This window comes from Maniola jurtina, chromosome 15 (genome assembly GCF_905333055.1).
Source record: "Maniola jurtina chromosome 15, ilManJurt1.1, whole genome shotgun sequence".
NCBI classification, from domain to species: Eukaryota; Metazoa; Arthropoda; class Insecta; order Lepidoptera; family Nymphalidae; genus Maniola; species Maniola jurtina.
The window spans coordinates 4,499,321-4,524,593 of record NC_060043.1 but is presented as its reverse complement, the minus strand read 5'-3'; the positions used below and the strand labels follow the sequence as shown (position 1 = coordinate 4,524,593).

General features: G+C 35.4%; 3 protein-coding genes across 8 annotated transcripts in view; 2 read left to right on the top strand and 1 right to left on the bottom strand.

The window, feature by feature from the left end:
• LOC123872822 (beta-glucuronidase) overlaps positions 1–8,306 on the top strand; it is a 44,208-nt gene extending 35,902 nt beyond the window's left edge. For 3 of the 6 annotated variants that reach the window (XM_045917368.1, XM_045917371.1, XM_045917370.1), the window contains exons 6-13: positions 2,748–2,935; positions 3,428–3,574; positions 3,827–3,999; positions 4,303–4,446; positions 4,539–4,623; positions 4,953–5,129; positions 5,882–6,020; positions 7,166–8,298. In XM_045917368.1, the coding sequence (XP_045773324.1) occupies positions 2,748–2,935; positions 3,428–3,574; positions 3,827–3,999; positions 4,303–4,446; positions 4,539–4,623; positions 4,953–5,129; positions 5,882–6,020; positions 7,166–7,347 (1,235 nt within the window). In that variant the 3' untranslated portion in view covers positions 7,348–8,298. Of the gene's footprint in view, positions 1–2,747; positions 2,936–3,427; positions 3,575–3,826; positions 4,000–4,302; positions 4,447–4,538; positions 4,624–4,952; positions 5,130–5,881; positions 6,021–6,367; positions 6,594–7,165 lie in introns of all 6 variants that reach the window. The other 3 variants (XM_045917372.1, XM_045917369.1, XM_045917367.1) reach the window with 3 other exon arrangements.
• Positions 8,307–9,538: 1,232 nt separating this feature from the next.
• LOC123872823 (zinc finger HIT domain-containing protein 3) lies at positions 9,539–11,078 on the top strand. Its single transcript, XM_045917373.1, has 3 exons — positions 9,539–9,748; positions 10,118–10,260; positions 10,854–11,078. Exons 1-3 carry the CDS (start codon positions 9,687–9,689, stop codon positions 11,036–11,038), a joined length of 390 nt encoding a protein of 129 aa, XP_045773329.1. The 5' UTR covers positions 9,539–9,686; the 3' UTR covers positions 11,039–11,078.
• A 2,372-nt stretch (positions 11,079–13,450) lies between these two features.
• LOC123872821 lies at positions 13,451–24,722 on the bottom strand. Its single transcript, XM_045917366.1, has 10 exons — positions 24,392–24,722; positions 23,918–24,127; positions 23,036–23,148; positions 20,963–21,068; positions 20,495–20,647; positions 19,987–20,104; positions 19,268–19,450; positions 18,529–18,616; positions 17,868–18,103; positions 13,451–17,537 (listed from the first exon to the last, which is right to left on the bottom strand). The coding sequence occupies exons 1-10, from the start codon at positions 24,472–24,474 to the stop codon at positions 13,638–13,640; spliced, it is 5,190 nt and encodes a 1,729-aa protein (XP_045773322.1). The 5' UTR covers positions 24,475–24,722; the 3' UTR covers positions 13,451–13,637.
• Positions 24,723–25,273: the final 551 nt, after the last annotated feature.

Genomic DNA, 25,273 nt, shown 5'->3' with positions numbered 1-25,273 from the left:
TTACCCGGCATTTTCCGGGTGGCCGCACTTATAAACCGTATTAGGAAAGTGACCGGTCAATGAAACTAGATTGCTTATCTTAAAATTCATTTCGAAAGTCTTTACCTCCAATTTTTAACCCCCGACCCAAAAAGAGGGGTGTTATAAGTTTGACGTGTGTGTGTATCTGTGTATCTGTCTGTGGCATCGTAGCGCCTCAACGAATGAACCGATTTTAATTTAGTTTTTTTTTGTTTGAGAGGTGGCTTGATCGAGAGTGTTCTTAGCTATAATCCAAGAAAATCGGTTCAGCCGTTTGAAAATTATCAGCTCTTTTCTAGTTACTGTAACCTTCACTTGTCGGGGGTGTTATAAATTTTTAATTTACAATTTAATACTTTTCTGTTGTAAATATTTATACAAAATCGTTTTCGTTCCAATAAGTATTATTTCGTCGCCTCAGTGCTTTTTTGTTCTATCTACCAAATTTTTCGAAAATAACTTTTAATGCGTTATTTGTTACGGCTTAAATTTCAATCCTGCTGTTAGGGAAGATTTTAAACTTTTTCTTTTAAATACAACAAAAAAACTCATTAAATTTTTTTAGTGACACGACACTGCAATGAAAATTTTGTGCTTATTTGTACTATGTCCAGTGTTTGTTTTAAGTCCCACATCGTAAGAGACGTTGAGTTCTTGAGTGTTCTATATCCTTTGAATCGACCAATCACAGACCGCGGTGCCGCGGCGCGCCATGTCCGCCATTTTGTTTTGATTCGTCACTTTGGCTGAGACGTCGGGAGAATAACCTCGTTACTAAGAAATAATTCTAAAATTATATAAATTGTAGTGTTTTTAGTGCATAAATTGTTCTAGATATTGACAAAATATCATGTCTAGAACAGGTTATAAAAGTGGATACGAGCAGAAGCAGCCACAAATTGAGCAGTAAGTACTTTTTAATTTACACTCAATTGCGTTATGAATTTGCAACAGGGTGTTGATTTTTTTTTTATGACTAAACATCCTCACATGATTGAAACATGATAGAAAGAAACCTAAGACACCAAGAAATATACAGTCCATTATCTCTACTACGTGCCCTACTTAAGATAAAATCAAATGTTCTAAAACTATTTTTTACACAAATGCAGGATCCCGATTTTTTGTCATTTCAGTCTGAAGCTAGAAAATTTGGTTTCCATCAGATACCTTATAAACAAGTCAAATCAATAACATATTCTAAAGAAGAGTGGTATATTATTAAATATCAAACTTCATTTTCTGGAGCAAAAGAGACAATTGACATAAGAAAGAAAAAAATCACTATTTTAAGTGAAATTATCATAAAAGAGGAAAATAAAACATTAACGAAAAAGAAAATTGATGACATTCGGAGCATGTTCAAATATATGCCAGTAGAAGACAAAATGTATATGGAGAGTCTTATTAAAAAAGCTGTACGATGGAAGGACGAAAAAGAAAATATCGATGCGAATAAACTAGCAGATGAAAAAGAATTAAAAAAATAGGAAAATAGCAAAGAAGACACTCAATGAAAGAAATGAAATAATAGGAGGTAAAAACGAGAACAAAACACTCAATGCAGGAAATAAAACTAAAGGAGGAAAAAATGAAAAGGATATACACACAGAAGTAAATGAAACCAAAGAAGGCAAAAATAAGAAGAAGACATTAAGTGCAGGAAATAAAGCTATTAAGAAGAGAAAATTGCGAGGAAGCCTACAAAAGACAAGACAGTAAGAAAAAATTAAAAAAAAATAAGTAGTTCTAAGCAAGCACTGTTTTAAGTAAAAGACAGTTATAATAAAAAAAAAATCTTTAATTGCATTTGTTATTTCATGAGCACCTTAAAAAACTATGCGATGTTAACTAACACCGCCAACCTTAAAAAATAAAAGAAAGTTTGTATTAGAAATCCAGTCCCTGATGCTCTTAATCTGTGTGGTAAGCAGTAGTACTATTTTTTAATATTTCTCCAATAGTATAAACTTTTTTAAAAAACCGACTAAACTGGACCAAATTGAAATGGTCAGGGTTAAACACGGGAAGCACCAGCTTTCAAATAAAAAAGAATCGTCAAAATCAGTTCACCCAGTCAAAATTTATGAGGTAACAAGCATTAAAAAAATACAGACGAATTGAGAACCTCCTCCTTTTTAAAAGTCGGTTGATGAAAAAAAATACGATTGGCAATTCTATTTCAATTAAAGATTGTTTGTTTGTCTTCTTCTTTCAAACTCAAATCACTATTCGAAAGAAATTGTCAAAAAACATCCTGTATATGTATTTGGAACATAGAACAAATAAGCATGCAAAAATGGAACAGTCACTTTGTGCTATCTGTAATAAGGTAATGTTCTAAGTCCACATTCATAATAATATTTGTGCATGTTTGTTCTATCTCCATACAAAACCTGTAAAATAAGCTATAATTAATTATCAACTCTTATGAATGTTGTAGCTGTCAATACATAGGTAACTCATCTATTAAGAAAAACCTTGAAATCTAGAAACTAAAGCTCTTAAAAAGAGATAGGGCAAAAACTCTTCTACTGTAAAATTTACCCAATGGTAGATAAGACAAACAAGCACTGAGGCGACGATTTGACGAAAGTTTATGGGTTCTACTCCTGCCTTTAGCTGTGCCTATATATGCTTATATGCCTGCCTGCTTATAATCGTAGATGAGGTCACTGATTCTAGTAGTTTTGTAAAAATCATACTTATAACATTTTCGCTTCCAGGTTTCGTGGTATATAACGTCACTTACAAAGGTACCTCCAACGCGAACTGCCTTATCCAATTGTTTGATAAGAACGGTTTACAAGTGGTTGGGGCGAACGAATGCGCAGGCCTTTTGGAGATTGGCAATGCCAACTTCTGGTGGCCTTATCTGATGCATCCTAATCCTGGATACTTGTACACTTTGAAGGTAATTGATACTATCCTTTTATTTATGCTGTATTATTTTAAATTTATGAATCTGGAACTACCTACTTTTATCCATGATAATATAATATTGTAAACGGAATCTTTGAAAAGAGCAGCCGTTGGGTCTCGCTAGTTCTGCTTGTTAGGCAGGGCATTTTGAACCAGTAGTAGAATCACTTCACGATTCAAAAACTCTTTGAATAAATAATCTTTCTATTATCTATTCCTTTTAAAGCTTTAGGAATACCTACTGATAATTTCCACTTTTCTGCGTGTATTTATTTAAATTAATAAAAGTTTTACAAACTTAATCACCAGAATTTTTTAGTTATAAGTTCAAAATTCATTATCATCATCATCAACCGATAGATGTCCACGGCTGGACATAGGTCTCTTGTACGGACTTTCACACCACACGGTCTTGCGCCACCCGCGCCGCCTGGATCCAGCGGCTCTAACATCTCACCTATAGTTTTAAGGCTATCGTTTTCAGGCGTCGCTGATAGGTCCACTAGGTGAAATTGTGGACACGTACAACCTCAAAGTAGGCATCAGAACCGTCACATGGAGCAACACAACGATCTACCTCAACGACAAGCCCATCTACCTCAGAGGCTTTGGCATGCATGAGGATTCTGATGTAAGTATACAAAAGACTTTTAATATCATCTTCGTCGTATGATTTTAGTAACTGAATATTAGGTTAAAATCTATTTTTGTAATGTGTAATAATTCTGTTCAAAAGTGGCTTATTTTAAACTTTCTAAGTTTTAATTTTTAATCTTGCAATCATGATCATTGACTTTAATTTCAATAGACATTGTGACTTCTCATTGTGATCTAAGTACACTAAAATATTATAACTCTACATTTAGTTGGTTCTTTCTTTCAGCTTCGCGGTAAAGGTTGGGATCCTGTGCTGTGGGTGAAGAACTTTAATTTAATCAAATGGGTCGGAGCTAATGCGTTCCGTACATCTCATTACCCGTACGCTGAAGAAATCTATCAGATGGCCGATGAAATGGGCATCATGATTATTGATGAGTGCCCAAGCGTCGATACCGAGTAAGTACTGTGAGAACACGCTAAGGTAAAATTAATAAAGCTAAAATAGATTAAAGGCCAATGATGAAAAATGTAAAGAACGTGGGAGACATCGAACTACCCTGCTGAACACCAAACAAAAAACAAATAAGAAAATTTATTTAATTATTTTGCATACAAAATGGCTACTCTATTATTTAAATTAGGTGCAATTGGTATAGTACAGGGTGGTCTATTGGGTCTATAACTCTATAAATATATTTCAATTATACATAATAATTATTATTATAAATTTGTATTCTAATTTCTAATGTATTATTTCAGTATCTTCACGGACACTCTTCTAGTGAAACATAAGCAGTCATTAACTGAGTTGATACGACGAGACAAGAACCATCCTAGTGTGATCATGTGGTCCATTTCCAATGAACCAAGATCCAGCAACTTCAAAGCTGACTCCTATTTCAAGTAAGAAAATAATTTATTAATTTATTAATAGGTAGTTACTTAATATAATTAATCTATTTGAAAATGTTTAATAAAATCTACCTTCTTTTTAGGAGCGTTGTGAAACACGTCAAATCTATGGATTTATCAAGACCCGTTACAATCGCCATTTCTCAGAGTTATTTAAATGATAAATCTGTAAGTATGCTAATCCACTAACTTACTTAAAATAATTGATTTAAATAAAGTAAGTATAATCACAGTCAAGATTACTTGGCTAACTGTGTGGTCGAGAATCATCATGGTTTTCATTATCATTTTTCTAAAAATATATCTATTAATAAATAGGTACCTAATTATATAGAGAGATAAAACTGAGATACAAGAATGGTACAGACGTCGCTGTTGGTGCATACTTGGAACTATGAATTTAATTTCATGAAAGTATCCAGCTTTTACTGAATATAAAATGGATTTTGATTAGTCCACTGACAAAGAGGTGACTTAGGTGCTGGTTGTATTTTCAGGGTCAATACTTAGACGTGATTTGTTTTAACCGCTACAACGGCTGGTACGCAGCAACCGGGCAGCTCATCAACATAGCGACTAGCGTGGTGGACGAGGCTACTTCGTGGCATCGCAAACACAACAAACCCGTCATCATGAGTGAATACGGCGCTGACACACTTGCTGGACTTCATTTAGTAAGCCGACTTAATAATATTGATAATCACCTTTATTTAATGTAGAATTAGCGCGCAAAGGAGCAGGAAAGTCACCTGATGAACAACTGGTAAAACAAGTGTAAATTAAAAAAATTATAACACCTCCGACAAGTGAAGGTTTCAGTTACTAGAAACGGCTGACCGATTTTCTTGGATTATAGCTAAGAACACTCTCGATCAAGCCACCTTTCAAACAAAAAAAAAACTAAATTAAAATCGGTTCATTAGTTTAGGAGCTACGATGCCACAGACAGATACACAGTGCACACGTCAAATTTATAACACCCCTCTTTTTTGGGTCGGGGGTAATAAGGACGTAAGCTAGCTTTTGAGGAAATTGTACATCTGCCCATTGGATAACCACATATCCCAGTTGAGAGGAAACATCGCAGGACATATTGCATGTCAAATGCTTTGTAACAAAAAGATGTGGGAGAATATTAGGCATCAAGGTGATTTGGATGAAATTCTTTTACTCTTAAGGAAAAGAACAGAACAAGGAAGGTTTATGTTAGAAAAAAAATTGAAAGCAGCAGATTTTTTGTAATCAATTTAATTTATGTGTGCCTTATATTTTGTCATTTACTTCATCACCAGAAGACGTGTCCGAAGATGCCACCGATACGTGCATGACTCTGATTTTTTTAAATTCAGATACAGATAAGCCCTTGACTACATTTGATTTGCTTTGGCTTGTGATATGAGAGCGTTGCGTTCCTATAAAATTTCAGATCCCGGAGTATGTGTGGTCGGAAGAATATCAAGTCGCGCTGCTATCAGAACACTTCAAGGCGTTCGACAAACTACGAAAAGCGGGCTTCTTTTCTGGAGAGCTCATTTGGAACTTCGCTGACTTCAAAACTGCACAAAGTAAGTTCATTTTTCTTTGCATTATAGTGGTTTACTATACGTGTATTTGCAACCTTGTTGTACATTGTTTGTTTTAGATTTCGATTCTTTGACATTAATTTATTACATTTGTTTTAGTTTGATACTTTGATGTTACTTTTCTCGGGTTACCTATTGACCTGCATAAAAAAGTTTTGTAAACCATGTCATCATGTCACATTGTGATTGTGGAGATTATTCTGAGTGCTTCTTTGTAAATGTGTTAACTAATTTCAAATCACTTGGATCTTGATCATCATCTTCATCATTTGATCTTTGACTTTTCACTTGCTTGATCAACCACACTTAAATTGAATGTTTTCACCCAGCAATAACACGAGTAGGTGGCAACAAAAAGGGCATTTTCACACGGGAACGGCAGCCCAAGGCCTCAGCGCATCACTTGAGAGCCAGATACCACGCGATCGCAGCAGCCGACAGCGGGACTCCAGCTCCTGATCTTTCATATTACGTCAGCGATAACATGCCTGCCGTGCACGAAGAGTTATAACATTTTATAAAAGAGAAACCAACTTTATTTCTTATCGTTAATAGGTGGGTAGTTACTAGTTACCTCACCTAGCTAAAATTGGCGTTTAAAAGGTGCTACAGTACAACCAAATTAATCATAGAAATCTTCGTCACTGTTCGGCAACGGTCGTATGATACACATGATATTGACTCCTATTTGTTTATAACAAGGTGCAAAATGCAAGTGCATTGTTTAGGGCTCTTACGATTCAATGATTCGGAATACGACAATTAGAGAAGATCTGCATGCGCATTATTAATTTGGTTGTACTGTACGTACTTTAATTCGTAGGTAGGTGATGAACTTCCATTCTATGGTCAAAGCACACTCCATTTTTTCTCTCTAGAAGGAAGATTTCGGCTTATCCACAAGGTGTATCCGACTCACACGGACTAATCAAACCTCCTCTGTCCGTATAAAACTTTAACAACTGTCTCATCTGTGAAGTTTCTTCTGTTCTGCTTTGTAATGGTACTAATTTCAAATCCAACCGCTTTTTTATTTTTATCTTACTGATTTTGATCTTGATCTTTAGCACTTGATCTTTGACTTTTTACTTGCTTGATCAACGTATTAAAATGAACTATTCATCCAGGAACAATGCGCGTAGGCGGCAACAAAAAGGGCATATTTACACGGGAAAGGCAGCCCAAGGCCTCAGCGCATCACTTGAGAAACAGATATCACGCGATCGCAGCAGCCGACAGCGGGACTCCAGCTCCTGACCTCTCGTATTACATCAGCGACAACAAACCTGCCATACACGAAGAGTTATAACAATTTATAAAAGAGAAACCAACTTTATTTACTATAGTTGATAGTTACCTCACCTAGCTAAACTTCTTGACGTTTAAAAGGTGCTAAGTACCATTAGGTAACCTTAAGTGGTACCTCCCCTTCATTTATTTCATTTAGCTTCAGCGTCAGCTTTATCAATGTCTACTTACCTATAAATCTTGATAAACTTGTGGCGACAACCATTGTGCCATATATCTTTGAAGACCAATCACAAATGAATTAAACCTAATTAAACCTTGAAAAGCTGTTCCTTTGTATTACAAAGAAAAAAACTTGTGAAAGCACGCCTGCTCTACCAAGACTCTTGTACAAAATCACACGTACAGTTAAAGTTGACACCAGACTTCTTGAATGGTCTGAGGTTTTTGTTTGAGCTGGTAAAATAAACACAATGTCCCGACCCATAGCGAATATTCAGGAGGAGGGTAGGGCGGGAGGGTGTATACTTTACTCTCACCCCCTGCCATACTCTACTCGTCACCAATTCAGAGCATTCAAGAAGTTTGGCGTCCCATATACCTACGTTTTATAGTAGCTATGACTATTCAGTTTGCACAGCTTACAATAGTTAAATTACTTATTAGACTAAATTATTGCCTTAAATAATCATCTAGCCTATTACTATATAGCCCAGATTAATATTTGATATTGTAACCATTTAGAACCAACAATTTTCCGTCCAGTTTACTAGTAGGGGTAGGTGACGGTAGATAGGAAAGTTTACCACTCCTGGTTTTTAGAACATTATTCTTGTTAATATATTATCTACTACAATTTCTAAGAGTTTAAATTCATTACGCTAGCCATACACGATCAAGTTTAACGTCAAGTTTACATGACGACTTGACCGGAAAACTTATTGATCGTATGTATATGGAGCGTTAGAAATGGTTAGAACTCTAACAAACTCTAATATAATATGGAGAAATAGGAAAATGTATAGACTTAAGAAAAATAACTAACTACTGTGTGCCCACCAACCGATAACTTAAATTGTAAAGTTAAAAATATTTTAAATACTTATAGTTGAATTGAATGAATTGTTTAAATTAAGTATGTTATTGATAATAAAAAACGTGTTGAAGACGATTTTTGTTCTTGATTTTACTTTAAAATCTGTTGTATTCCTAGAATTAATGTTACCTTTAATTAATTTTTACGTACCTAAGAAGTAGGCGATGTAATATTTAGTGAAACCTGTAGGTAGGTAGGTATGCTGTGTTTGTAAATATTTATTGTATGTATGTACCTAACTACCTTATTAAATAAAGTACAAAAATAAAGAAATTTGGTTTTATTAACCCCCGACCCAAAAAGAGGGGTGTTACAAGTTTGACGTGTGTCTGTATGTGTATCTGTCTGTGGCATCGTAGCTCCTAAACGAATGAACCGATTTTAATTTAGTTTTTTTTTTTGTTCGAAAGGTGGCTTGATCGAGAGTGTTCGCTGCGATAATCGAAGAAAATCGTTCAGCCGTTTGAAAGTTATCAGCTCTTTTCTAGTTTTCTTACCGAGGTTTTTGTGTCCCGACACAAATTTTTACGACGGTTTTTTAAATTTTAAGTTATTGCTTTGAGAATGATTTTATCACCATCTAAAACCAATTTATTTAAATAGTAAAACAATATTATGTTTTTTTATGAATATTAACCTCCTAAGAGAAAAAGATTTATTATAAAACTACTGTCCATCCAGATCGTGAAAATTAACGAAGAAAACGCACGTGGTTTAAAATGCTATATGACAGTAAGTTTTTATTATTTTTGTGAAATACATTTAAAACTAATAACGCTTTCATTTTACATTAGTTTTTATCGTTGATGGACTTTTTTTTATAATAATGCCATTAATTCCATTGCACGATGTTTGACACATTTCTAAAGTTACCCGTGACTAATTTTGTTTTAGTGCGGTTTCTGAACTGAAGGTTTTTTGTAAAGCAATTGCCGAAACAGTTGTTGTTGTATCTTGGTTTAGTGGCTTTTGGTCGCGCCACCACGACACAATTTACTTCGCTAATGTCGCTCTCTAGACTAGTATAATAGTTAACTGTGAATGTCGCGTAGATTGAAGAAAAAACGAAGGAGGTTGCTCGGTTTCTGAACTACAGTCGGTCACAATTCACAAAAGTCAGCTGTCAAAAACTCATATCAAAACAAAAACACCTTGTAAAAGATTGATGCAAAACACAAAAAACAAATAAATCGAGCGTGCAAAACATGCAAAAATTTAAAATTATACATTGTATCAATAATTTTATTGTAACAAAGTAATTACAATTAATATAATATATACTTACCAGAGAATTATTTACAATCATGAGTTGCATACAATGTGGTAAAGAATCTAAATACAAATGCCCTACATGTCGAGAATCTTAGTAAGTAAAATATACCCAATTTATAAAAAATAGGTAATACAATGCGTCAACTACATTACATTAGTATTTAAATATAACCTCAAAAATTGTGTTTGCGCGCGGAAGTTTAATAATCAAGGAATTCAATGTCATTGTCTTGCTGCAATCTACCCTACGAGCTCCACAAGCCATCTGAGTCAAGTCATCATACACCTATGACCTATATTAATATTGCAATTAAGTTCTTGCAGTAAACCCCGTAAATATTCTAGCATAACTTAATAAGGTATAGAACGAAATTGCAGTGGCTTACATATCAAAACCTGGTGTTAGTTTTGTCATTTCTATTCAATGAAAACCACTTACAATAATCTAAATTCTAATACTTAGTTGCTCAGTTACCTGCTACAAACTTCACAAGGAGGTACCCTGCTCACCGCCACCGCAATCACCACAAGAGACAAAAGAACCTATTGTTGAGTTTGATTTTCCTACCGAAGACACAGTTTCTAATGAGAAACTAAAACTGCTTGGTAACTATTATAAATATTTGCTAAAGTGAGTAAATGGTGATGGGCGAGTGGTTGAGATGCTGACCTCCTATTCCGGGGTTTGGGTATTCAATTCTGGCCATGCACCTCTACTTTTTGGAGTTGTGTGTAAAGCAATTAAAATTACTTGCTTTAAATTACTTGCTTTAACAGTGAAAGAAAACAAAGTGGGGAAACCTACATCCCAGAGTTCTCCATAATGTTCTCAAAGATGTGTTAAGTTTGCCAATCTGCACTTAGCCAGCATAAGCTATGGCTAAACCCTTCTGAGAGATCTGAGTCAGAGAAGAGACCTGTTCTCAGTAGTTTGCCTGCAATATATTGATGATGATTAGCTAAAGGATATAGTTGTTCATGAATCATGTTGAACCTACACAGTAATGATTTATCCATCAAATTATGGCATTTAAGGCACAACAGCCAAGACAAAATGTCAATACAGGTGAATTGATTGGCAGTCAAGCTTCTGATTCTCACACAGTATATAAAACAGTACCTATGCATTGTGACAATTTTCTGTATTCTCAGATCTACTCCCAATTAACATTTAATCGGATTTTCTACCTTTGTTACAGAAGAGTCCAAAGAATTAAGAAAATGTCTAGAAAATCCACATGTAAGAGAAATACTAGAAATATTAGATACAGCGCCTCATCCAGATGTTTTATTAAATGAATACATGCAAGAGCCAATATTTACAGAATTTGTAGATGCCTGTTTAAGTATTGTTCAAGATAAAAGTGATAACAAGCATGATTAAAAGTGATATTGTGTAAAATATAGCCAATTTTTTTGTTTCATTGAAAGTTTCTTGCTTAGCTGATTAAATTTCTAGCCCCATGTTTCAAGGTATCCTGACAATTAATTGTTGAATTTCCTGATATAAACATTTTGCATATTTTTTACCTTGTATAATCCATCAAAATCAATAAATACCATAAAGTTGAAGCAACTCATTTGACTACCAATTATTATTTTTACCCAACTACGGCAAAGCCAAAAGGAAGGGTTATGATCTTAGCAGTCTATGTAGGTTTGTATTTGTTTGTTTCACCGTAGCGCCTAAACTACTGAGCCGGTTTTGATGAATGAGGTGTCAATCTATTTGGTATGGCCCAAGAGACATACGTGGGCGGTCCCAAAATGAATTGGCCTGATATAGTTCTAACCAACATATCGATACATGTTATGTTATATCGGACAGTACGTTTATCGTGTTACTTTATATACTAAAATGCATTGACATGAAAAGCGTAGTCTCAGCTCAGCAGTGGTTTGAACATCAAGATTCGCGTGTTTTTTGGAAATGTCGAAAACCGAATATCGAAGCGTCACAAGTTTCCGTTTAATGAAGACTTATCTCCCGCCCAAATAAAAGAACGATTAGATGATGTGTACAAGGAGTCTTTCCCCTTGTATAGCACAGTAAGAAACTGGGTGAAAGAGTTTGGCTTCGGGAGAGAAACGGTCGAAGGCTTCGGCCATGACGGTCGACCGGTGAAAGTGTTCTCTCCTGAAACTATTGCTGTAATCGAAGAGGAGGTTTTAAGTGACCGCCGTTTGAAGATTAGAGTAATTGCAGCTAGACTTAGGCTCTCTATAAGTACCATCCATTGTGCAATCCATGACCATCTTCGTATGAAAAAAGTTAGTGCAAGATGAGTTCCGAAACTTCTTTCAGCTGTCCAAAGACAGGAGCGAGTGCGCTGTGCAACCGAGTTTTTAGGACTTTGGGACGAAAACCCAAAGAATGTAATCGAGCGGCTACTTACTGGTGATGAAACTATGGTCTTATATCATGATCCAGAAAGCAAGCGCGAGTCAATGGAATGGTGTTACAAGGGTGAAAAGCCATCTAGAAAGGCAAAGGTGCAAAAATCCACCAAAAATGTCTTGTGTACCATCTATTGGGATTCTCAAGGGATTTTGATGGTAGAATTTAAAAAACGTAATACAATCGTGAACGGCGAATATTATGCTTCATTACTATATAAACTGCGAGACACGATTAAGGAGAAGCGCAGAGGCAAGTTGTCTTAAAGCGTCCTGTTGCTCCACGACAACGCACCCGTTCACACTGCCGGTGTTCCGAAGGCTGCAGTTTGTGAATGCGGGTTCACGGAACTGGAACCTCCACCGTATAGTCCAGGCCTGGCCCCATCAGACTATTATTTGTTCCCAAATTTAAAGCGGGCCTTAAGAGGAAGGAAATTTTCAAACGATGAAGAGTTGCAGGCGGCCGACTTTAGTCATTTTGAAGACAAAAATTGAAGTCACTTTTATGAAGGTTTAGAGATGTTAGTCCTCAGAAGTCAAAAGTGTGTTTATATTAGTGGAGATTATATAGAAAAATAAAATTGGTTTCATCTCATTTTGTTGACTATTTCATAGCTAGGCCAATTCATTATGGGACCGCCTAGGTAGGCCACTTTTTATAGGAAATTACTCAACCTGACGGATGGTTACATCCAGAAAAGTAGGGGTCTCCAAATTTTTTTTTACTATTGTATCAAGTGGGATATATAAAAGAGGAAAAAATTCAGAGATCATAAATATAGTACAATGTTAAAATACACCGACCGGCTAAATAAAAATTTTACTATATCTATTGTTATCTAACTGCAGTTCGCGGCTTGCTACCTAGTCTGGTTTTAAAGCTACCCGCACAGTGAATAAAAATCGCACTTTTTGGACCACGTAAAACGAAAAAGAAGCGCGCATTGGCGGAGAATTTCCTTACATTAATATTATCTGCATTACATAGTAGAATTAAAGTAACTCTGCACTTCCAGTACATGCGAAGATATCTTCCAGACAGCACCAATCAATTTAGCAATGGATATAGAAATAGATTCATATAGATAGATGGATATAGAAATTGTAAACTCCAATTTAAATTCAATGTCCAATGTCTCCAATCCAATTCAATGTAAATTTCAATTGCTTTTATACATAATATTGTATATCAAATCTTTGAAAAGAGCAACCGCCGAGTTTCTTGCTGGTTCTTCTCGGTAGGAAAGGCATTCCGAACCAGAGGTAGATGCTTTTGACGATTCAAAAAAACTTGTAAAAGTCTAATTGAATAAAAGTATTTTGAACATTGAATCAGACAATGGTTAATTTCTATAATTATGTATAGAATTAATGTATAAAATTAAAACAAAATGAATACTTATTAAAAATTTATTAAATTTTTAAATCAACTGTCACACAGTTGATTTAAAATTCATGCTATTAAATACATTCATTAAAATTCACTGACCACAAAATTATATATTTTAACACACTATAGATAGGAAGTAATCATTCATTACAAATTATAATCACTGACCATAAAATAGTATGCTTCAGAAACATTATACATTAGAAAGTGCTGCTCTGAGTAAATTCTCAAGTTCATCAGATCTCTTTTTCTTCTCATTTAATTGCTGTTCTAGTTGTGATACAGCATCCTTACAAGAGTCAAATGTAGAGATATTTCTTTCTGCCCTTTGTATAGTCTGTTCTACCATTGTACAATCTTTTTCTTCGAGCATGAGGTATTCATGAGATTCGTCTAACCTGCGGCGTTTTGCTTCTATGAAATAATCTAATTCATCTTCGTATTCCAAAATTTTATGTTTTGCTTTTGAATAAACATCAACTTCAAACAACCAATGAATATTGCGATATTCGTCTAAAACAGGCTTTTCATACATGGCAAATCTGTTTTCGAAATTGCTCAAGCTGTTTATTTTCTCATATACTATAATATTCAACAAATCTATCAGATTATACTCTTGGAAACATTGGCTAAATTGATCACTGGGCATATTTGTATCAGCTAGATTGTTGGGTAAAAGGGCAACAACTTTGCAAACCACTTCTTCAGGGTCTGAAAACCAACCTATCTGGTTGCAGTATTTACGAATCTGCTCTTGCATATTCGATATACTCTTGGGATGAAAAACGCTATCAGGGTTTGCAAGTTTAAGCTTTTGCATAATGTTAATAATGGCAGTTGTGTTATCGGATTGTTTGACATTGCTGGGTATGAATTCGTATGGCTTCGGGTATGGCGACGTGTGATCTAAATATTGATTGAATTCTAATGGAAAAGAGGGGTAATTAAAAAGGTCCTCGTTTGTTATCACTTGGGTTAACTTATCAACAGCTGCATTGTAGCAAGCTACTAATTTATGTAAACTTTTGAGAACAGTTCCTATTCTTTGGTCATTTTCAGATTTTAATTTATGCCATATTTCATTACCGAGATACCGTTGACAAATTGATTTTAGATAATCTATTTCGAGACTTGGAGGTTTAGGAGAATTTCTCGCAAGCCATTTTATCGCACTTTTCGTGCAGGAATTAATCGAATGCTCAATATTTTCGTGTTCAACAGTGTAAATTTTATAGTCTGATATAATATTATTATTTTTAAATAATAGTAACTTCTCATTCAGTTTTTTTTGTTGTTCATGAGATTCTGCCATAATCACTGCAATTGGAACAACTTGATATTGGTACTTATGTCTTAAAGTCTGTTCTATTACTTCAATATGATTATTATCATTTTCAGTACCATAAAATATGACACCGTTTGCACCATTTAACGCTTCATTGGCAACACTGAAATCTTCACTTTTAATTAAACTAACTGAAACAGCAAAGTCTATTAAATTATTCCAAGATTGTTTTCCTACATGAATGAGCGTGTCACTAGTTTCATGATGTTTATTGTCGCTCAGAGCATCATGAATCCATTTTTCAATATTAATTTTCCTATAAAGCCATTTTGTAGTGCTCGGCGTCACTAAAGCCACTTTCCAAAAGAAACATTTATCATATGGATACTCAATTTGCTTCATACGTTTTAAAAGAGGTGATCTTATCAAATCTACAATATTATACGGCTTTGGCGGGGGTATTGCTTTTAATTCTCCAACAAATCTATACCCTCTATGAATTGCATTCATATTACGCAAGGCAGCTTCTTCAGTTGGGCGTCTGAGAAATCTAGCTTCTAACTGAGGAGTATTATCTGGTAACCAAACCGGCGTATCTTCTAACAACCTACGCCTTTTCAAGTTTCTAATGAATTGATTTCTCCAAATATGATAGAATCTCATCGTAACTTTCTTAGTTCTAAATATTTCAGCTTTCATTTCAGATTCACTAATTTCATTAATTAACTCGCTGCAAAGATCCTCACTTATTTCCTTAGCACATGAAATTAGACTCCTAAAACGGTCGAGTTCTTCATTTAAAAGAACATTAATTGTTTCATCGCTGATTTCACTAACAAGTTCATTTATAAGTTCTAAGGATTCTGTTTCTACTCTTTCCTTAAACAGTCTTTCCTGCTCCTCTGCCTGTCGTTTTAGTTCCAATCTTCTTTCTTCCTCCAACTTTTTTCGTAATTCTTCTTGCCTTTTCTGTTCTTCTTTTTTGCGCCTCTCTTCAATCTTTCTTTGTTCTTCTAATCTAAGTGCCTCTTGTTTGCGTTGTTCTTCCTCTTTTCTTTTCAATTCTAGTCTTCTTATTTCTTCTTGATGTTTTCTTTCTTCTTCCTGGCGTTTTCTTTCCTGTTCTTGGCGTTTTCTTTCCTCGTCCTCTTGGCGTTTTCTTTCTTGCTCTTGAATATCTTGTTCACCAACACCCGGTATAACGTTATTTTCATTGCCATCAAATTCGTAGACATCGTGTTTTGATCGGACAGAATTGAAAATACTGTCAGCCACTGATTGTGCTTTATTTTTTGCTTGAAAAATTGTGTAATTTGTCTCAAATGCAGGTTGATTTGCGCTCTTGAATAAGCTGCCTGGTGACATTGTTGTTGTATCACCAGTAGGTTGATTTGCGCTTTTGAATAAGCTGCCTGGTGACATTGCTGCTCTATCACCATTGGATACATTTTTATTATTGATCTCTGACTTAAAAATAGTTTGTGGATCTATATATGACTGAGGTTTTTCATGGGCTCCAAAGATACTAGACGGCTGAATCGATTCTTGTGGTTTTGCGAATATGTTAGCACTTTTTTCTGAACTGTGAGAGTTAAATAAATTGTTTGCTGGCTTAGAAAATATGTTCTTACTAACACCTTCAGTTTGGGTAAGTAAATTTGTGTTAGTGCTTGCAAAAATGTTCTTGTTAATATCTCCTGTCTTTATCTCTTGCAATTTATCATTTTGCTGACCAAATATTATCTTTGCGACCGAAGCCTTTTTAAATACATTACCGGGTTCATTACTTTTTAACCCCTCTTTTAAACTGTTGAACACATTGGTATTTTGATTTGCATTAGTAAAAACATTTTTACTATCTGAATTTGTTTTAGGGTCAATAAAAGGTTTTACTTTACTACTAAACAAATTACCCATCAGGCTTTTCGCGAATACGTTTGCTTCAGTGTCCTGTGGCTTAGAAAACGTGAATTTATTCTTTGAACTCTCCTCCAATACTTTTTCAGGAGAATTTGTTATTACTTCTGCTGGTGCAACTGGTGTAGCTGGTTGGAACGAAAATCGTTTATTCTCAGGTGTCACATTTGTGTTCTTAATAAATATGTTAAGTTCTTTCCTTTGTTTAATTTCCGACTTTATAATATTTTTAGGCGGTTCTGCTACTCTATCTGTATTTTCAAAGCTTCTTCCTTGCAATAATTTTTGCAATTCTAATTTTAATGCCCGCACGTCTTTGTTGCTATCATTTAGCGTATTATAACCTAAATCTTCAGCAATTAAAGCGGTTTCTTTTAATCTTCCATCACTATTGAAACTTGTATAAAGATTATGTTCTTCATAGTTATAGTACGGGAGTTGGCCACCTGAAATGACTTCGCCAACAGTACATTGCCTCTTAGATTCTATCAGATTGATGGCTCTAGAAAGGGGATATGGATCACTGTCTTCGATAAAGTTGTTTCTATTGAGAATGACGGTGAGCTCTGTATCGGTTTTGGAAAATCGTAGGCCATAATGATCAACAAATGTCTTCATACTTTCGACCGTTTCGAAGGCTAGGATGTTCATTAAATCTTCTGCAGGATATCGGGAACCTCCTCTGGGTGCATATGCTTTCACAATCCTCGCCAGCCCTCGTGCCCGCACGTCGTTGAAATATCGCAGAAGAATACATGCCTGAAGATACGTAGCCTTTTCTCGAATCAGACGAAAGAACTTGACGTAATTGTTGCTATCCAATGTGCTGTATATTTGAATGGCGAACACGATAGGCTGAGATTTTTGGATGTGCTGAGGCAAATGTTTAATCTGAAAAGAACGAAATATTCTTTAGAGTTTTCTTTATTAAAGTTCCGTACCTGACCAATGGCACCGTCTGTCAGCAGACTGTACCTCGTGGACCGTAATAAGTAAAGAGTCGAAATTTTCACAGAATGTGTATTTATATTGCAGCTATAACAAATAATAAAGATTTCAAAGTGGCCACCTTAAAAATTAAAAAAAAGTGTTATTTCTTGGAGATCGGTAACGGAACGTGAGCGAGTCCTCCGCCTCGCACTTGACCGGTTTCATTTATATCTGTATAACTACATACTTGCGACAATATAGCAGTGTCTGTGTTCAGTTTCTAATACTAACCTCCCACAAGAAGTTCGCGTCTCCAAGGTTCAGTAGCGCGATGTAGCCTCGGAACTCAGCCTCGTTGGGCTTATATTCAGGTCCAACGTCTGTGTACATGTGTTTGAGGGTCTGCAGACACTTGGTGAGGTTGTCAGTGTTCAGTTTCTGGTCGAACTGTGTGTGCTCGAGGTGCGCAAGGCGCGCGGCGCAGTGCGCGTGAAACCGAGCGCAAATCTCGACCAGGCGTATGGACTCTGACAAACAAACAGCGTGAATTATTTTGGATTTCCAAAGAGCGGAGAAAACGTGTATCCATTGTATGTAAATTACTAGTGACACCGAATTTTCTTGCGCATCTTCTTTGCCACGCAACAAAGGTTTTTTTAATGCAAATATTTATATAATAGTGGCCATTTTATGAGCTTTGTTGACTTCGAGCTTTAACGATAAGACCAATTTGCATGCTAATAATTAACTAGGCCATGGTTCTCTTTTAATGTTTTTGTTTGTATGTGTACGTAGCAAAGCATTCAAGCAATCAATCAATCATGCCTTCCGAATGATTGTAATGTTATACTCGGATACAAGAATAAAAAAAGCTATCCATATGCTTGTTATATTTTTTTTAAATTAAACATTTCTAATAAAAAAATCTTTTAACGATGTATGAGTAATTCACCTGCACAGCACAGAGCCTGCTGTGTAATGTCTTTCCGAATCCCTCGAAATCGATCCCACATGAAATGAAACCAGTCCGCCAACGTCACCTTGAAAATAACAAAAGGTATTTAACAATAGGCAAATACGTGTGGCTTAAGATCCACAAATTAAAATGGTTTGTGGTAAAGAAATACCATTTACCTTTTGACAGTAAGATAGAATGCAGTAGTAAACAGAAGCGTCAGCGTAGAGAGCGCAAAATGTTATTTTTAAGGTTCCATACCTCAAAAGGAAAAAAACGAACCCTTATAGGATCACTCTGTTGTCTGTCTGTCTGTTTGTTTGTTTGTTTGTTTGTCTGTCTGTCTGTCTGCCTGTCTGTCTCCCAAGAAAACCTATAGCAATGTGCCTATGAAATTTGGCAGGTAGGTAGGTCTTATAGCACAAGTAAAGGGAAAAATCCGAAAACCGTGAATTTGTGGTTACATCAGAAAAAAAAATTAAATGTGTTCATGAACAAATAATAAATAAATTAGTATATTCAAATTTCGAAGTGAGATAACTATACCAAGTATCATATGAAAGGGCTTTACCTGTAAATTCTAAAACAGATTATTATTTATTTTTATGCATAATAGTTTTTGATCTATCATGCAAAATCCCCGAGTTCAGAACCTTCGGTGCGTGAGTATGACTCGCACTCGGCCGGTTTTTTAAAGCACAATCTTGCTTTTAAAGGACTGTCAGTTGTCACTTACCTGGCGCGTAGTGTCAGCAATCTCGTGCAGCAAGTACGCACAGGTGCGCATGAGCACGCTGGCCGGTCGCAGCTCGTAGCACATCGGAATCTCCTGGTCGGCTGAGCTGCGGCTGTACTGTTTGACCGCACGCCACGGCTCTAGCAACCCATCCGAGTCAATGATTGTTTCTAATGTCATGACCTGGAACCAAATACTAACTCAACACACATGACAAAAGTATTAATATAGGCTTACTGTTTATCTGAGAAACTCTTGAAGAACCATCTCAGAACAGATGATTTATGGTATGGAAAGAACTGCCTTGTAAGGGTTGGTTCTAATATATGTGACAACTTAGACTTAGTTCGGAGTTCTGACTCTCGTGGTACTTACTCAATATTGGTTCAATAAATCGCAATAGGGATGGTGCCTACTAGTCAAATCAACAACTTTTTTATCAAACATCAAAACGCTCGCTTAGTTAAGGGTCAAGGGAACTTGTATGAAATACATAGATGTGAACGTCATAAATATTTGATGTAATTTGACGCATTTGTTAAATCGATAATTTAAAATGGTTACCAAACTCAAAACTAACAGCAGAAATAGATTTTACGAATTCCAGAAGACACTCTATTTAACAATTCCTAAGAAATAATTTACTTTTGACACAGGCATCATCCCGATTTAGCCCACGATGTCTATGAACAACTTATTATTAATAACTTTAAACTTACCTGATGTTCTGCTTGTCTGTGCAATCGTTCTTTTTCGGGACACATGTCAGGGCAAGTTCCGATGGTGGCGCCACCAACTTTCACTCTGGAGCCTGCTCCTCCCCATGCTCTTAGCAATCTATACATATAAAAGGATAAACTGACTGACAGACACATGCTGACAGATACAGCTACTGCTGGGTTTAGAAGCTTCAGCTTAACTCTCCCATAACATAGACCCTCCCCCTCTAAGAAGGTATTGTAAATGCGAAAGTGTGTCTGTCCATCTGTCTGTATGCTATCTTTTCATCTGTTTGGTACAGGGATAGCTCGCATCTCAGGATATAGGCTACCTTTTCTCCCGGAAGATCAGAGTTCAAGAAAGAATTTTTAAAAAAGCTAAACACACATGTGCGAAGTCACCAAAAGAAGCTAATGCAATATAATAATGTGATTTAAGTATGCCAAAACCACAACAATAAATTCTGAATATTCTGGAATTTTTGAAACAATCATAAAAGAGACTTACTTGTCCCTTGCATCCAAAGTCCTCCACTTCTCATCAGGAGTCGAGGATATCCTGGTTCGGAGTTTATGCAGCTCAACCGCTGCTTCTGTGGTGCTTAGACTTGTTGGTACTGTTGTGACCAGTATGGGTGATTCTCTGCCACTGACAGGTTGCCTAGAAAATGGAGAGAATATAGTAATGCTCTAAATAAAATTATATAAGTGCCATTGCCTCAATAGCTCAATAGCTATCAGTAGCTCAATAGCCTCAATAGCTCAACCGGTAAAGGAGTGGACTGAAAACCGAAAGGTCGACGGTTCAAACCCCGCCCGTTGCACTATTTTCGTACCTACTCCTAGCACAAGCCTGACGCTTAGTTGGAGAGGAAAGGGGAATATTAGTCATTTAACATGGCTAATATTCTTTTAAAAAATAAAAAAAAAATTGACGAAGTCTCGGGCAAAAGCTAGTTATACATAAAGTACTTACGATTTAGGTGGTATAACTTTTTTAGGTGTAGTTATTATAGTCTTTTTTCTGATTGGTGATTTGAACTCCACCGGTGGTCTTCTTGGTGACACTTCAAGATCCATTGCTGTAAGAAAATTAAATGTAGTTCAATAGAAAATAACAATTTAGGAACACCCTTTTTGGAGAATAGTTGAAAAGTTATCAGATCTTTTCTAGTTACTGTAACCTTCACTTGTCGGGGGTTTAAAATTTTTAATTTACACTTGTTGAAAATATTATACACCAATGGTTGCTAATGAATATTCTTTACAGTTTTATTACTTTCCTGTAAAATAGACTTTTTTGACTTACAGAGAACTTCACTGATGTTATTGCCCCTAAAAAAGCATATTTTACAATTGAAGATTATGTAAATGATAAAAAAGCATGGATTTGACTCAACAATGCGCAGGGCTTGTACAGTATGGCATAACATTATTGTAAATTGAACATTAGAAAAGAGCAACTGCCGAGTTTCTTGTGGGTTCTTCTTGGTAGGAATGGCATTCCAACTAGTGTTAAATTAGTTTGACGATTCACTAAAAGCACTAAAAGCACTTTTAAAAGTTTACTTGAATAAAAATATGTTCTATTCTAAACATAGCAGATTATACAGGTCATAGATTAAATACACAAGCCTGGCTCAGATCTGTTTTTGTACAATGCAGTCATTCACCACACGTTCAGCTTCGCTTCAACTACTTGTTTTACTGTTTACTTACTGTCAAGGGTAGAGATTTGTATACAACCAAATAGACACCAACATGGGTATTAGGTGTAAGGTTATTTTTAAAAATTGATTTGAGTTGTCAAAAATAATATAAAATTATTCATTTATCTAATGCAGGTAGTTTGGTAAAATCGATATTTGGCTCATTCGATGTCATACAATCTGTTGCTAGGAGGCCAACAAGATTGAACTTGCATAAATACGGGTGTTTCGAAGGTTTTAGTTTAGTCTCCTTCTGAGATTCGGAGCGATATCGCATATTTTCGGTATTTGGATTGTGAACTGGATAATTAGATGTTGTGATAGCAATCACGCTCTAATTAAATTATTTATTTTGGCATTAATTTGTTTAGATTAAAACTCTCGGATAACCTCTACACATTGAACCTGGTGTTTTTTGTGTTGGTTTTGAGAGACATTCCAATTATTCGATAAAAATATTTAAATAATACCTGCTTTTCTGAGTGACGCCAATAATTCAGAAGCGGGACGTGTCTCACGTTGCCTTAATTTCGCTTTGGTATCTTTTTGTAAACAACCCACATTTGATTAAAATTTTTATTGAGTTTGATTTGGTGATTAAAATTTTTAGTTTTTTTTAAAGAATTTAGTCTTTTGTGAAGTGGAAAGTAACTTGCAGTAAGTAATTCAGATTTCGTGTACATCGAATGAGAGGTTAGTCATTTGGATTTATTATTGATTTGATATTAAAACTGATAGTTCGGCAGTTCATGGATAGGTTTTAATGATTTGACGGAGGGCAGGATAGCCCATGATTTGGATTTGACTTAGGGCAGGGAAGCCCGCGACTGACATGACAAGATTGATTAGAAACACGAGGACGTGTTAAATTCAGGACGGCCGAACTGTAAGGTTATTTTTAAAAATTGATTTGAGTTGTCAAAAATAATATAAAATTATTCATTTATCTAATGCAGGTAGTTTGGTAAAATCGATATTTGGCTCATTCGATGTCATACAATCTGTTGCTAGGAGGCCAACAAGATTGAACTTGCATAAATACGGGTGTTTCGAAGGTTTTAGTTTAGTCTCCTTCTGAGATTCGGAGCGATATCGCATATTTTCGGTATTTGGATTGTGAACTGGATAATTAGATGTTGTGATAGCAATCACGCTCTAATTAAATTATTTATTTTGGCATTAATTTGTTTAGATTAAAACTCTCGGATAACCTCTACACATTGAACCTGGTGTTTTTTGTGTTGGTTTTGAGAGACATTCCAATTATTCGATAAAAATATTTAAATAATACCTGCTTTTCTGAGTGACGCCAATATAGGTAAAGTTAAATATGAACATACGTTTTTGCCTAGTAATTCGATATGATGGGGCTCCAACCATAGCAGATAATTCTGCTTTCACCTCAGGATCTGGTAGCCAATCTGGATCATCATCCCTTTTGCTTTTTCTTCTCCTAAAAATAAATAATCTTTTATAATCCATCCATCCATCCATCAGCCTGTATGCGTCCACTGCTGGACATAGGCCTTTCCAAGAGCGCGCCACCAAACACGGTCCTCCGCCTTCCTCATCCACCCGCTCCCCGCCACCTTCTTCAGGTCATCGGTCCAGCGGGCAGGAGGTCGTCCCACACTGCGCTTACCGGTACGCGGTCTCCACTCCAGAACACGTCTGCCCCATCGGCCGTCGGTTCTGCGACAGACATGACCTGCCCATTGCCACTTCAGCTTGCTAATCCTTTGAGCTATGTCGGTCGCTTTGGTTCTTCTGCGAATTTCCTCTTTTATAATACTAGGATCTCTCCTCTTTCCTCTTTTATAATACTCGAATCTTTTATAATACTAGGATTAAATTGTTTAACATTATTGTAAACTACTCTGCATGGTTTTAGTTTTTATTTAATTTACTTTCTTTGTCAAATATGCTCAAGATTGGTTCAGCTGTAAAAAGGTAAACAAACAGACTCTTTTGCATAAGTATGGATTTTGAGGTCTGTATTTCTTGTGTAACAGCACCCTATGAGAAATCTTGTAACATTTTGTATGTGATAATTAAGAAAATATTGTTACATTATATCAAATTCATACATAATATAAAATTAAACTACTTAATTTACTTTTCTTTAATCCACCACTATAACATAAAAGCTAGAGTAGATCAACTAATACCTAACTATAATACTTAACAATATCTAATGGAACATTTGTATCAAAGAAACTCACACCCTAGGCTTTGCACGAGTAACATCAAACATGAACCCATCAAAAGCCCCTGCATTGAGCACAGCTCGTTCTGCTGAAGCCTGCTGCTCATATTCCACTACACACATGCGCTTCTTGGGCAACAGACGGATCCTCAGGACTCGCCCAAACTTACTGAAATGCTTCTCTGCAGCTTTATTTTCAAATAACCCTTCTGGAACATCTGTGCAGCTGGGGAGTAGGTACATCATAATTATTATTGACGGTTTTCACCTAATATATAACATCTTAAAGCTTTATATTCAATAATGAAAATAATTTAGAAGGTATACAATAGTATAGGTACTTAATTTGATACTAAAAAAAGAGGTAAGACAAAAATAAAATTGTTTTCGTTATAAAATAACCATGGATGTGTTTAATATTGTACTAACGATGGCACTGCTTTTAGTCCTTTTCATGTAAATATGATACAATGGGATGGCAAGCACTTACGTGATAGAAGTTTTGTTATTGAAAGACTTATCCAGAAGTAGGCTACGAAGTTTTATAATAGGGCTTGAAGGTTCTTCGTCCATATTTGAAGGTTCTTAACCAAATTATTTTCTAACCTCAACAATAACTTTGCACGCAATTTAAAAAATTGTTATATTTTCATCATGGAATACCATTTGCACAATATTAACATGAACTTATTCACTATTTTAAATGCAATTAAATGATTTTCAATTGAATTGAATGCAAATTTTTAAACGTTTTGATTTTTTAGCAAGTAGCAAATACCTAACACCTAAAAAAAGAATATCAAACCAGTGTTGCCACTTGCCTGGCCATCAGGGCTCAGGCCGGCCAGGCATCAAGTTTGATAGAGTTGCCGTACTCCATACTTCAGATTGCCATATTTATAAATAAAAATCATGAATGTGACGTATTGCTTTTTTTTATTGATTAAAAATACATATTGTGAACAAAAATATAGGTTTTATTAAATAGGGGAAAAAGTAATCTATATAACTGTTTGATTGTTGGTGGTATTCGGTGTTTATTGACTTTACTAGTAAAACTGTTTTGCGAATACGTATAATAACGTTTATTTTAACAATTTGATACAAAATTGACAATTCCTTTTTTCGAATTTATAAAAACCCAAATGACAAACGTCAGACGTGACATTTGTCATTCGCCACAGACTTTCAGTTTTTATAAGGCCATAAGCACAATAAGTTTTTAACGTCTGGTGCACACGAACAATAACATTAATAATTATATCATCGCCATAGAGATTTCTAATAGACTCAACTAACTACTTCAATGTCGTTTAGGTAATTTATTTAATTATTACATATTATATAATATTATACTTAACTATTACATAGG

Coding starts and splice junctions, on each gene's coding strand:
- LOC123872823 (XM_045917373.1), top strand. CDS start 9,687: ATGAGTTGCATACAATGTGGTAAAGAATCTAAATACAAATGCCCTACA. Junction 9,749..10,117: donor CCTACATGTCGAGAATCTTA/GTAAGTAAAATA, acceptor TCTAATACTTAG/TTGCTCAGTTACCTGCTACA. Junction 10,261..10,853: donor TGAGAAACTAAAACTGCTTG/GTAACTATTATA, acceptor CCTTTGTTACAG/AAGAGTCCAAAGAATTAAGA.
- LOC123872821 (XM_045917366.1), bottom strand. CDS start 24,474: ATGGACGAAGAACCTTCAAGCCCTATTATAAAACTTCGTAGCCTACTT. Junction 23,149..23,917: donor ACTCGTGCAAAGCCTAGGGT/GTGAGTTTCTTT, acceptor ATTTATTTTTAG/GAGAAGAAAAAGCAAAAGGG. Junction 18,617..19,267: donor TTGCTGACACTACGCGCCAG/GTAAGTGACAAC, acceptor GTTATTTTCAAG/GTGACGTTGGCGGACTGGTT.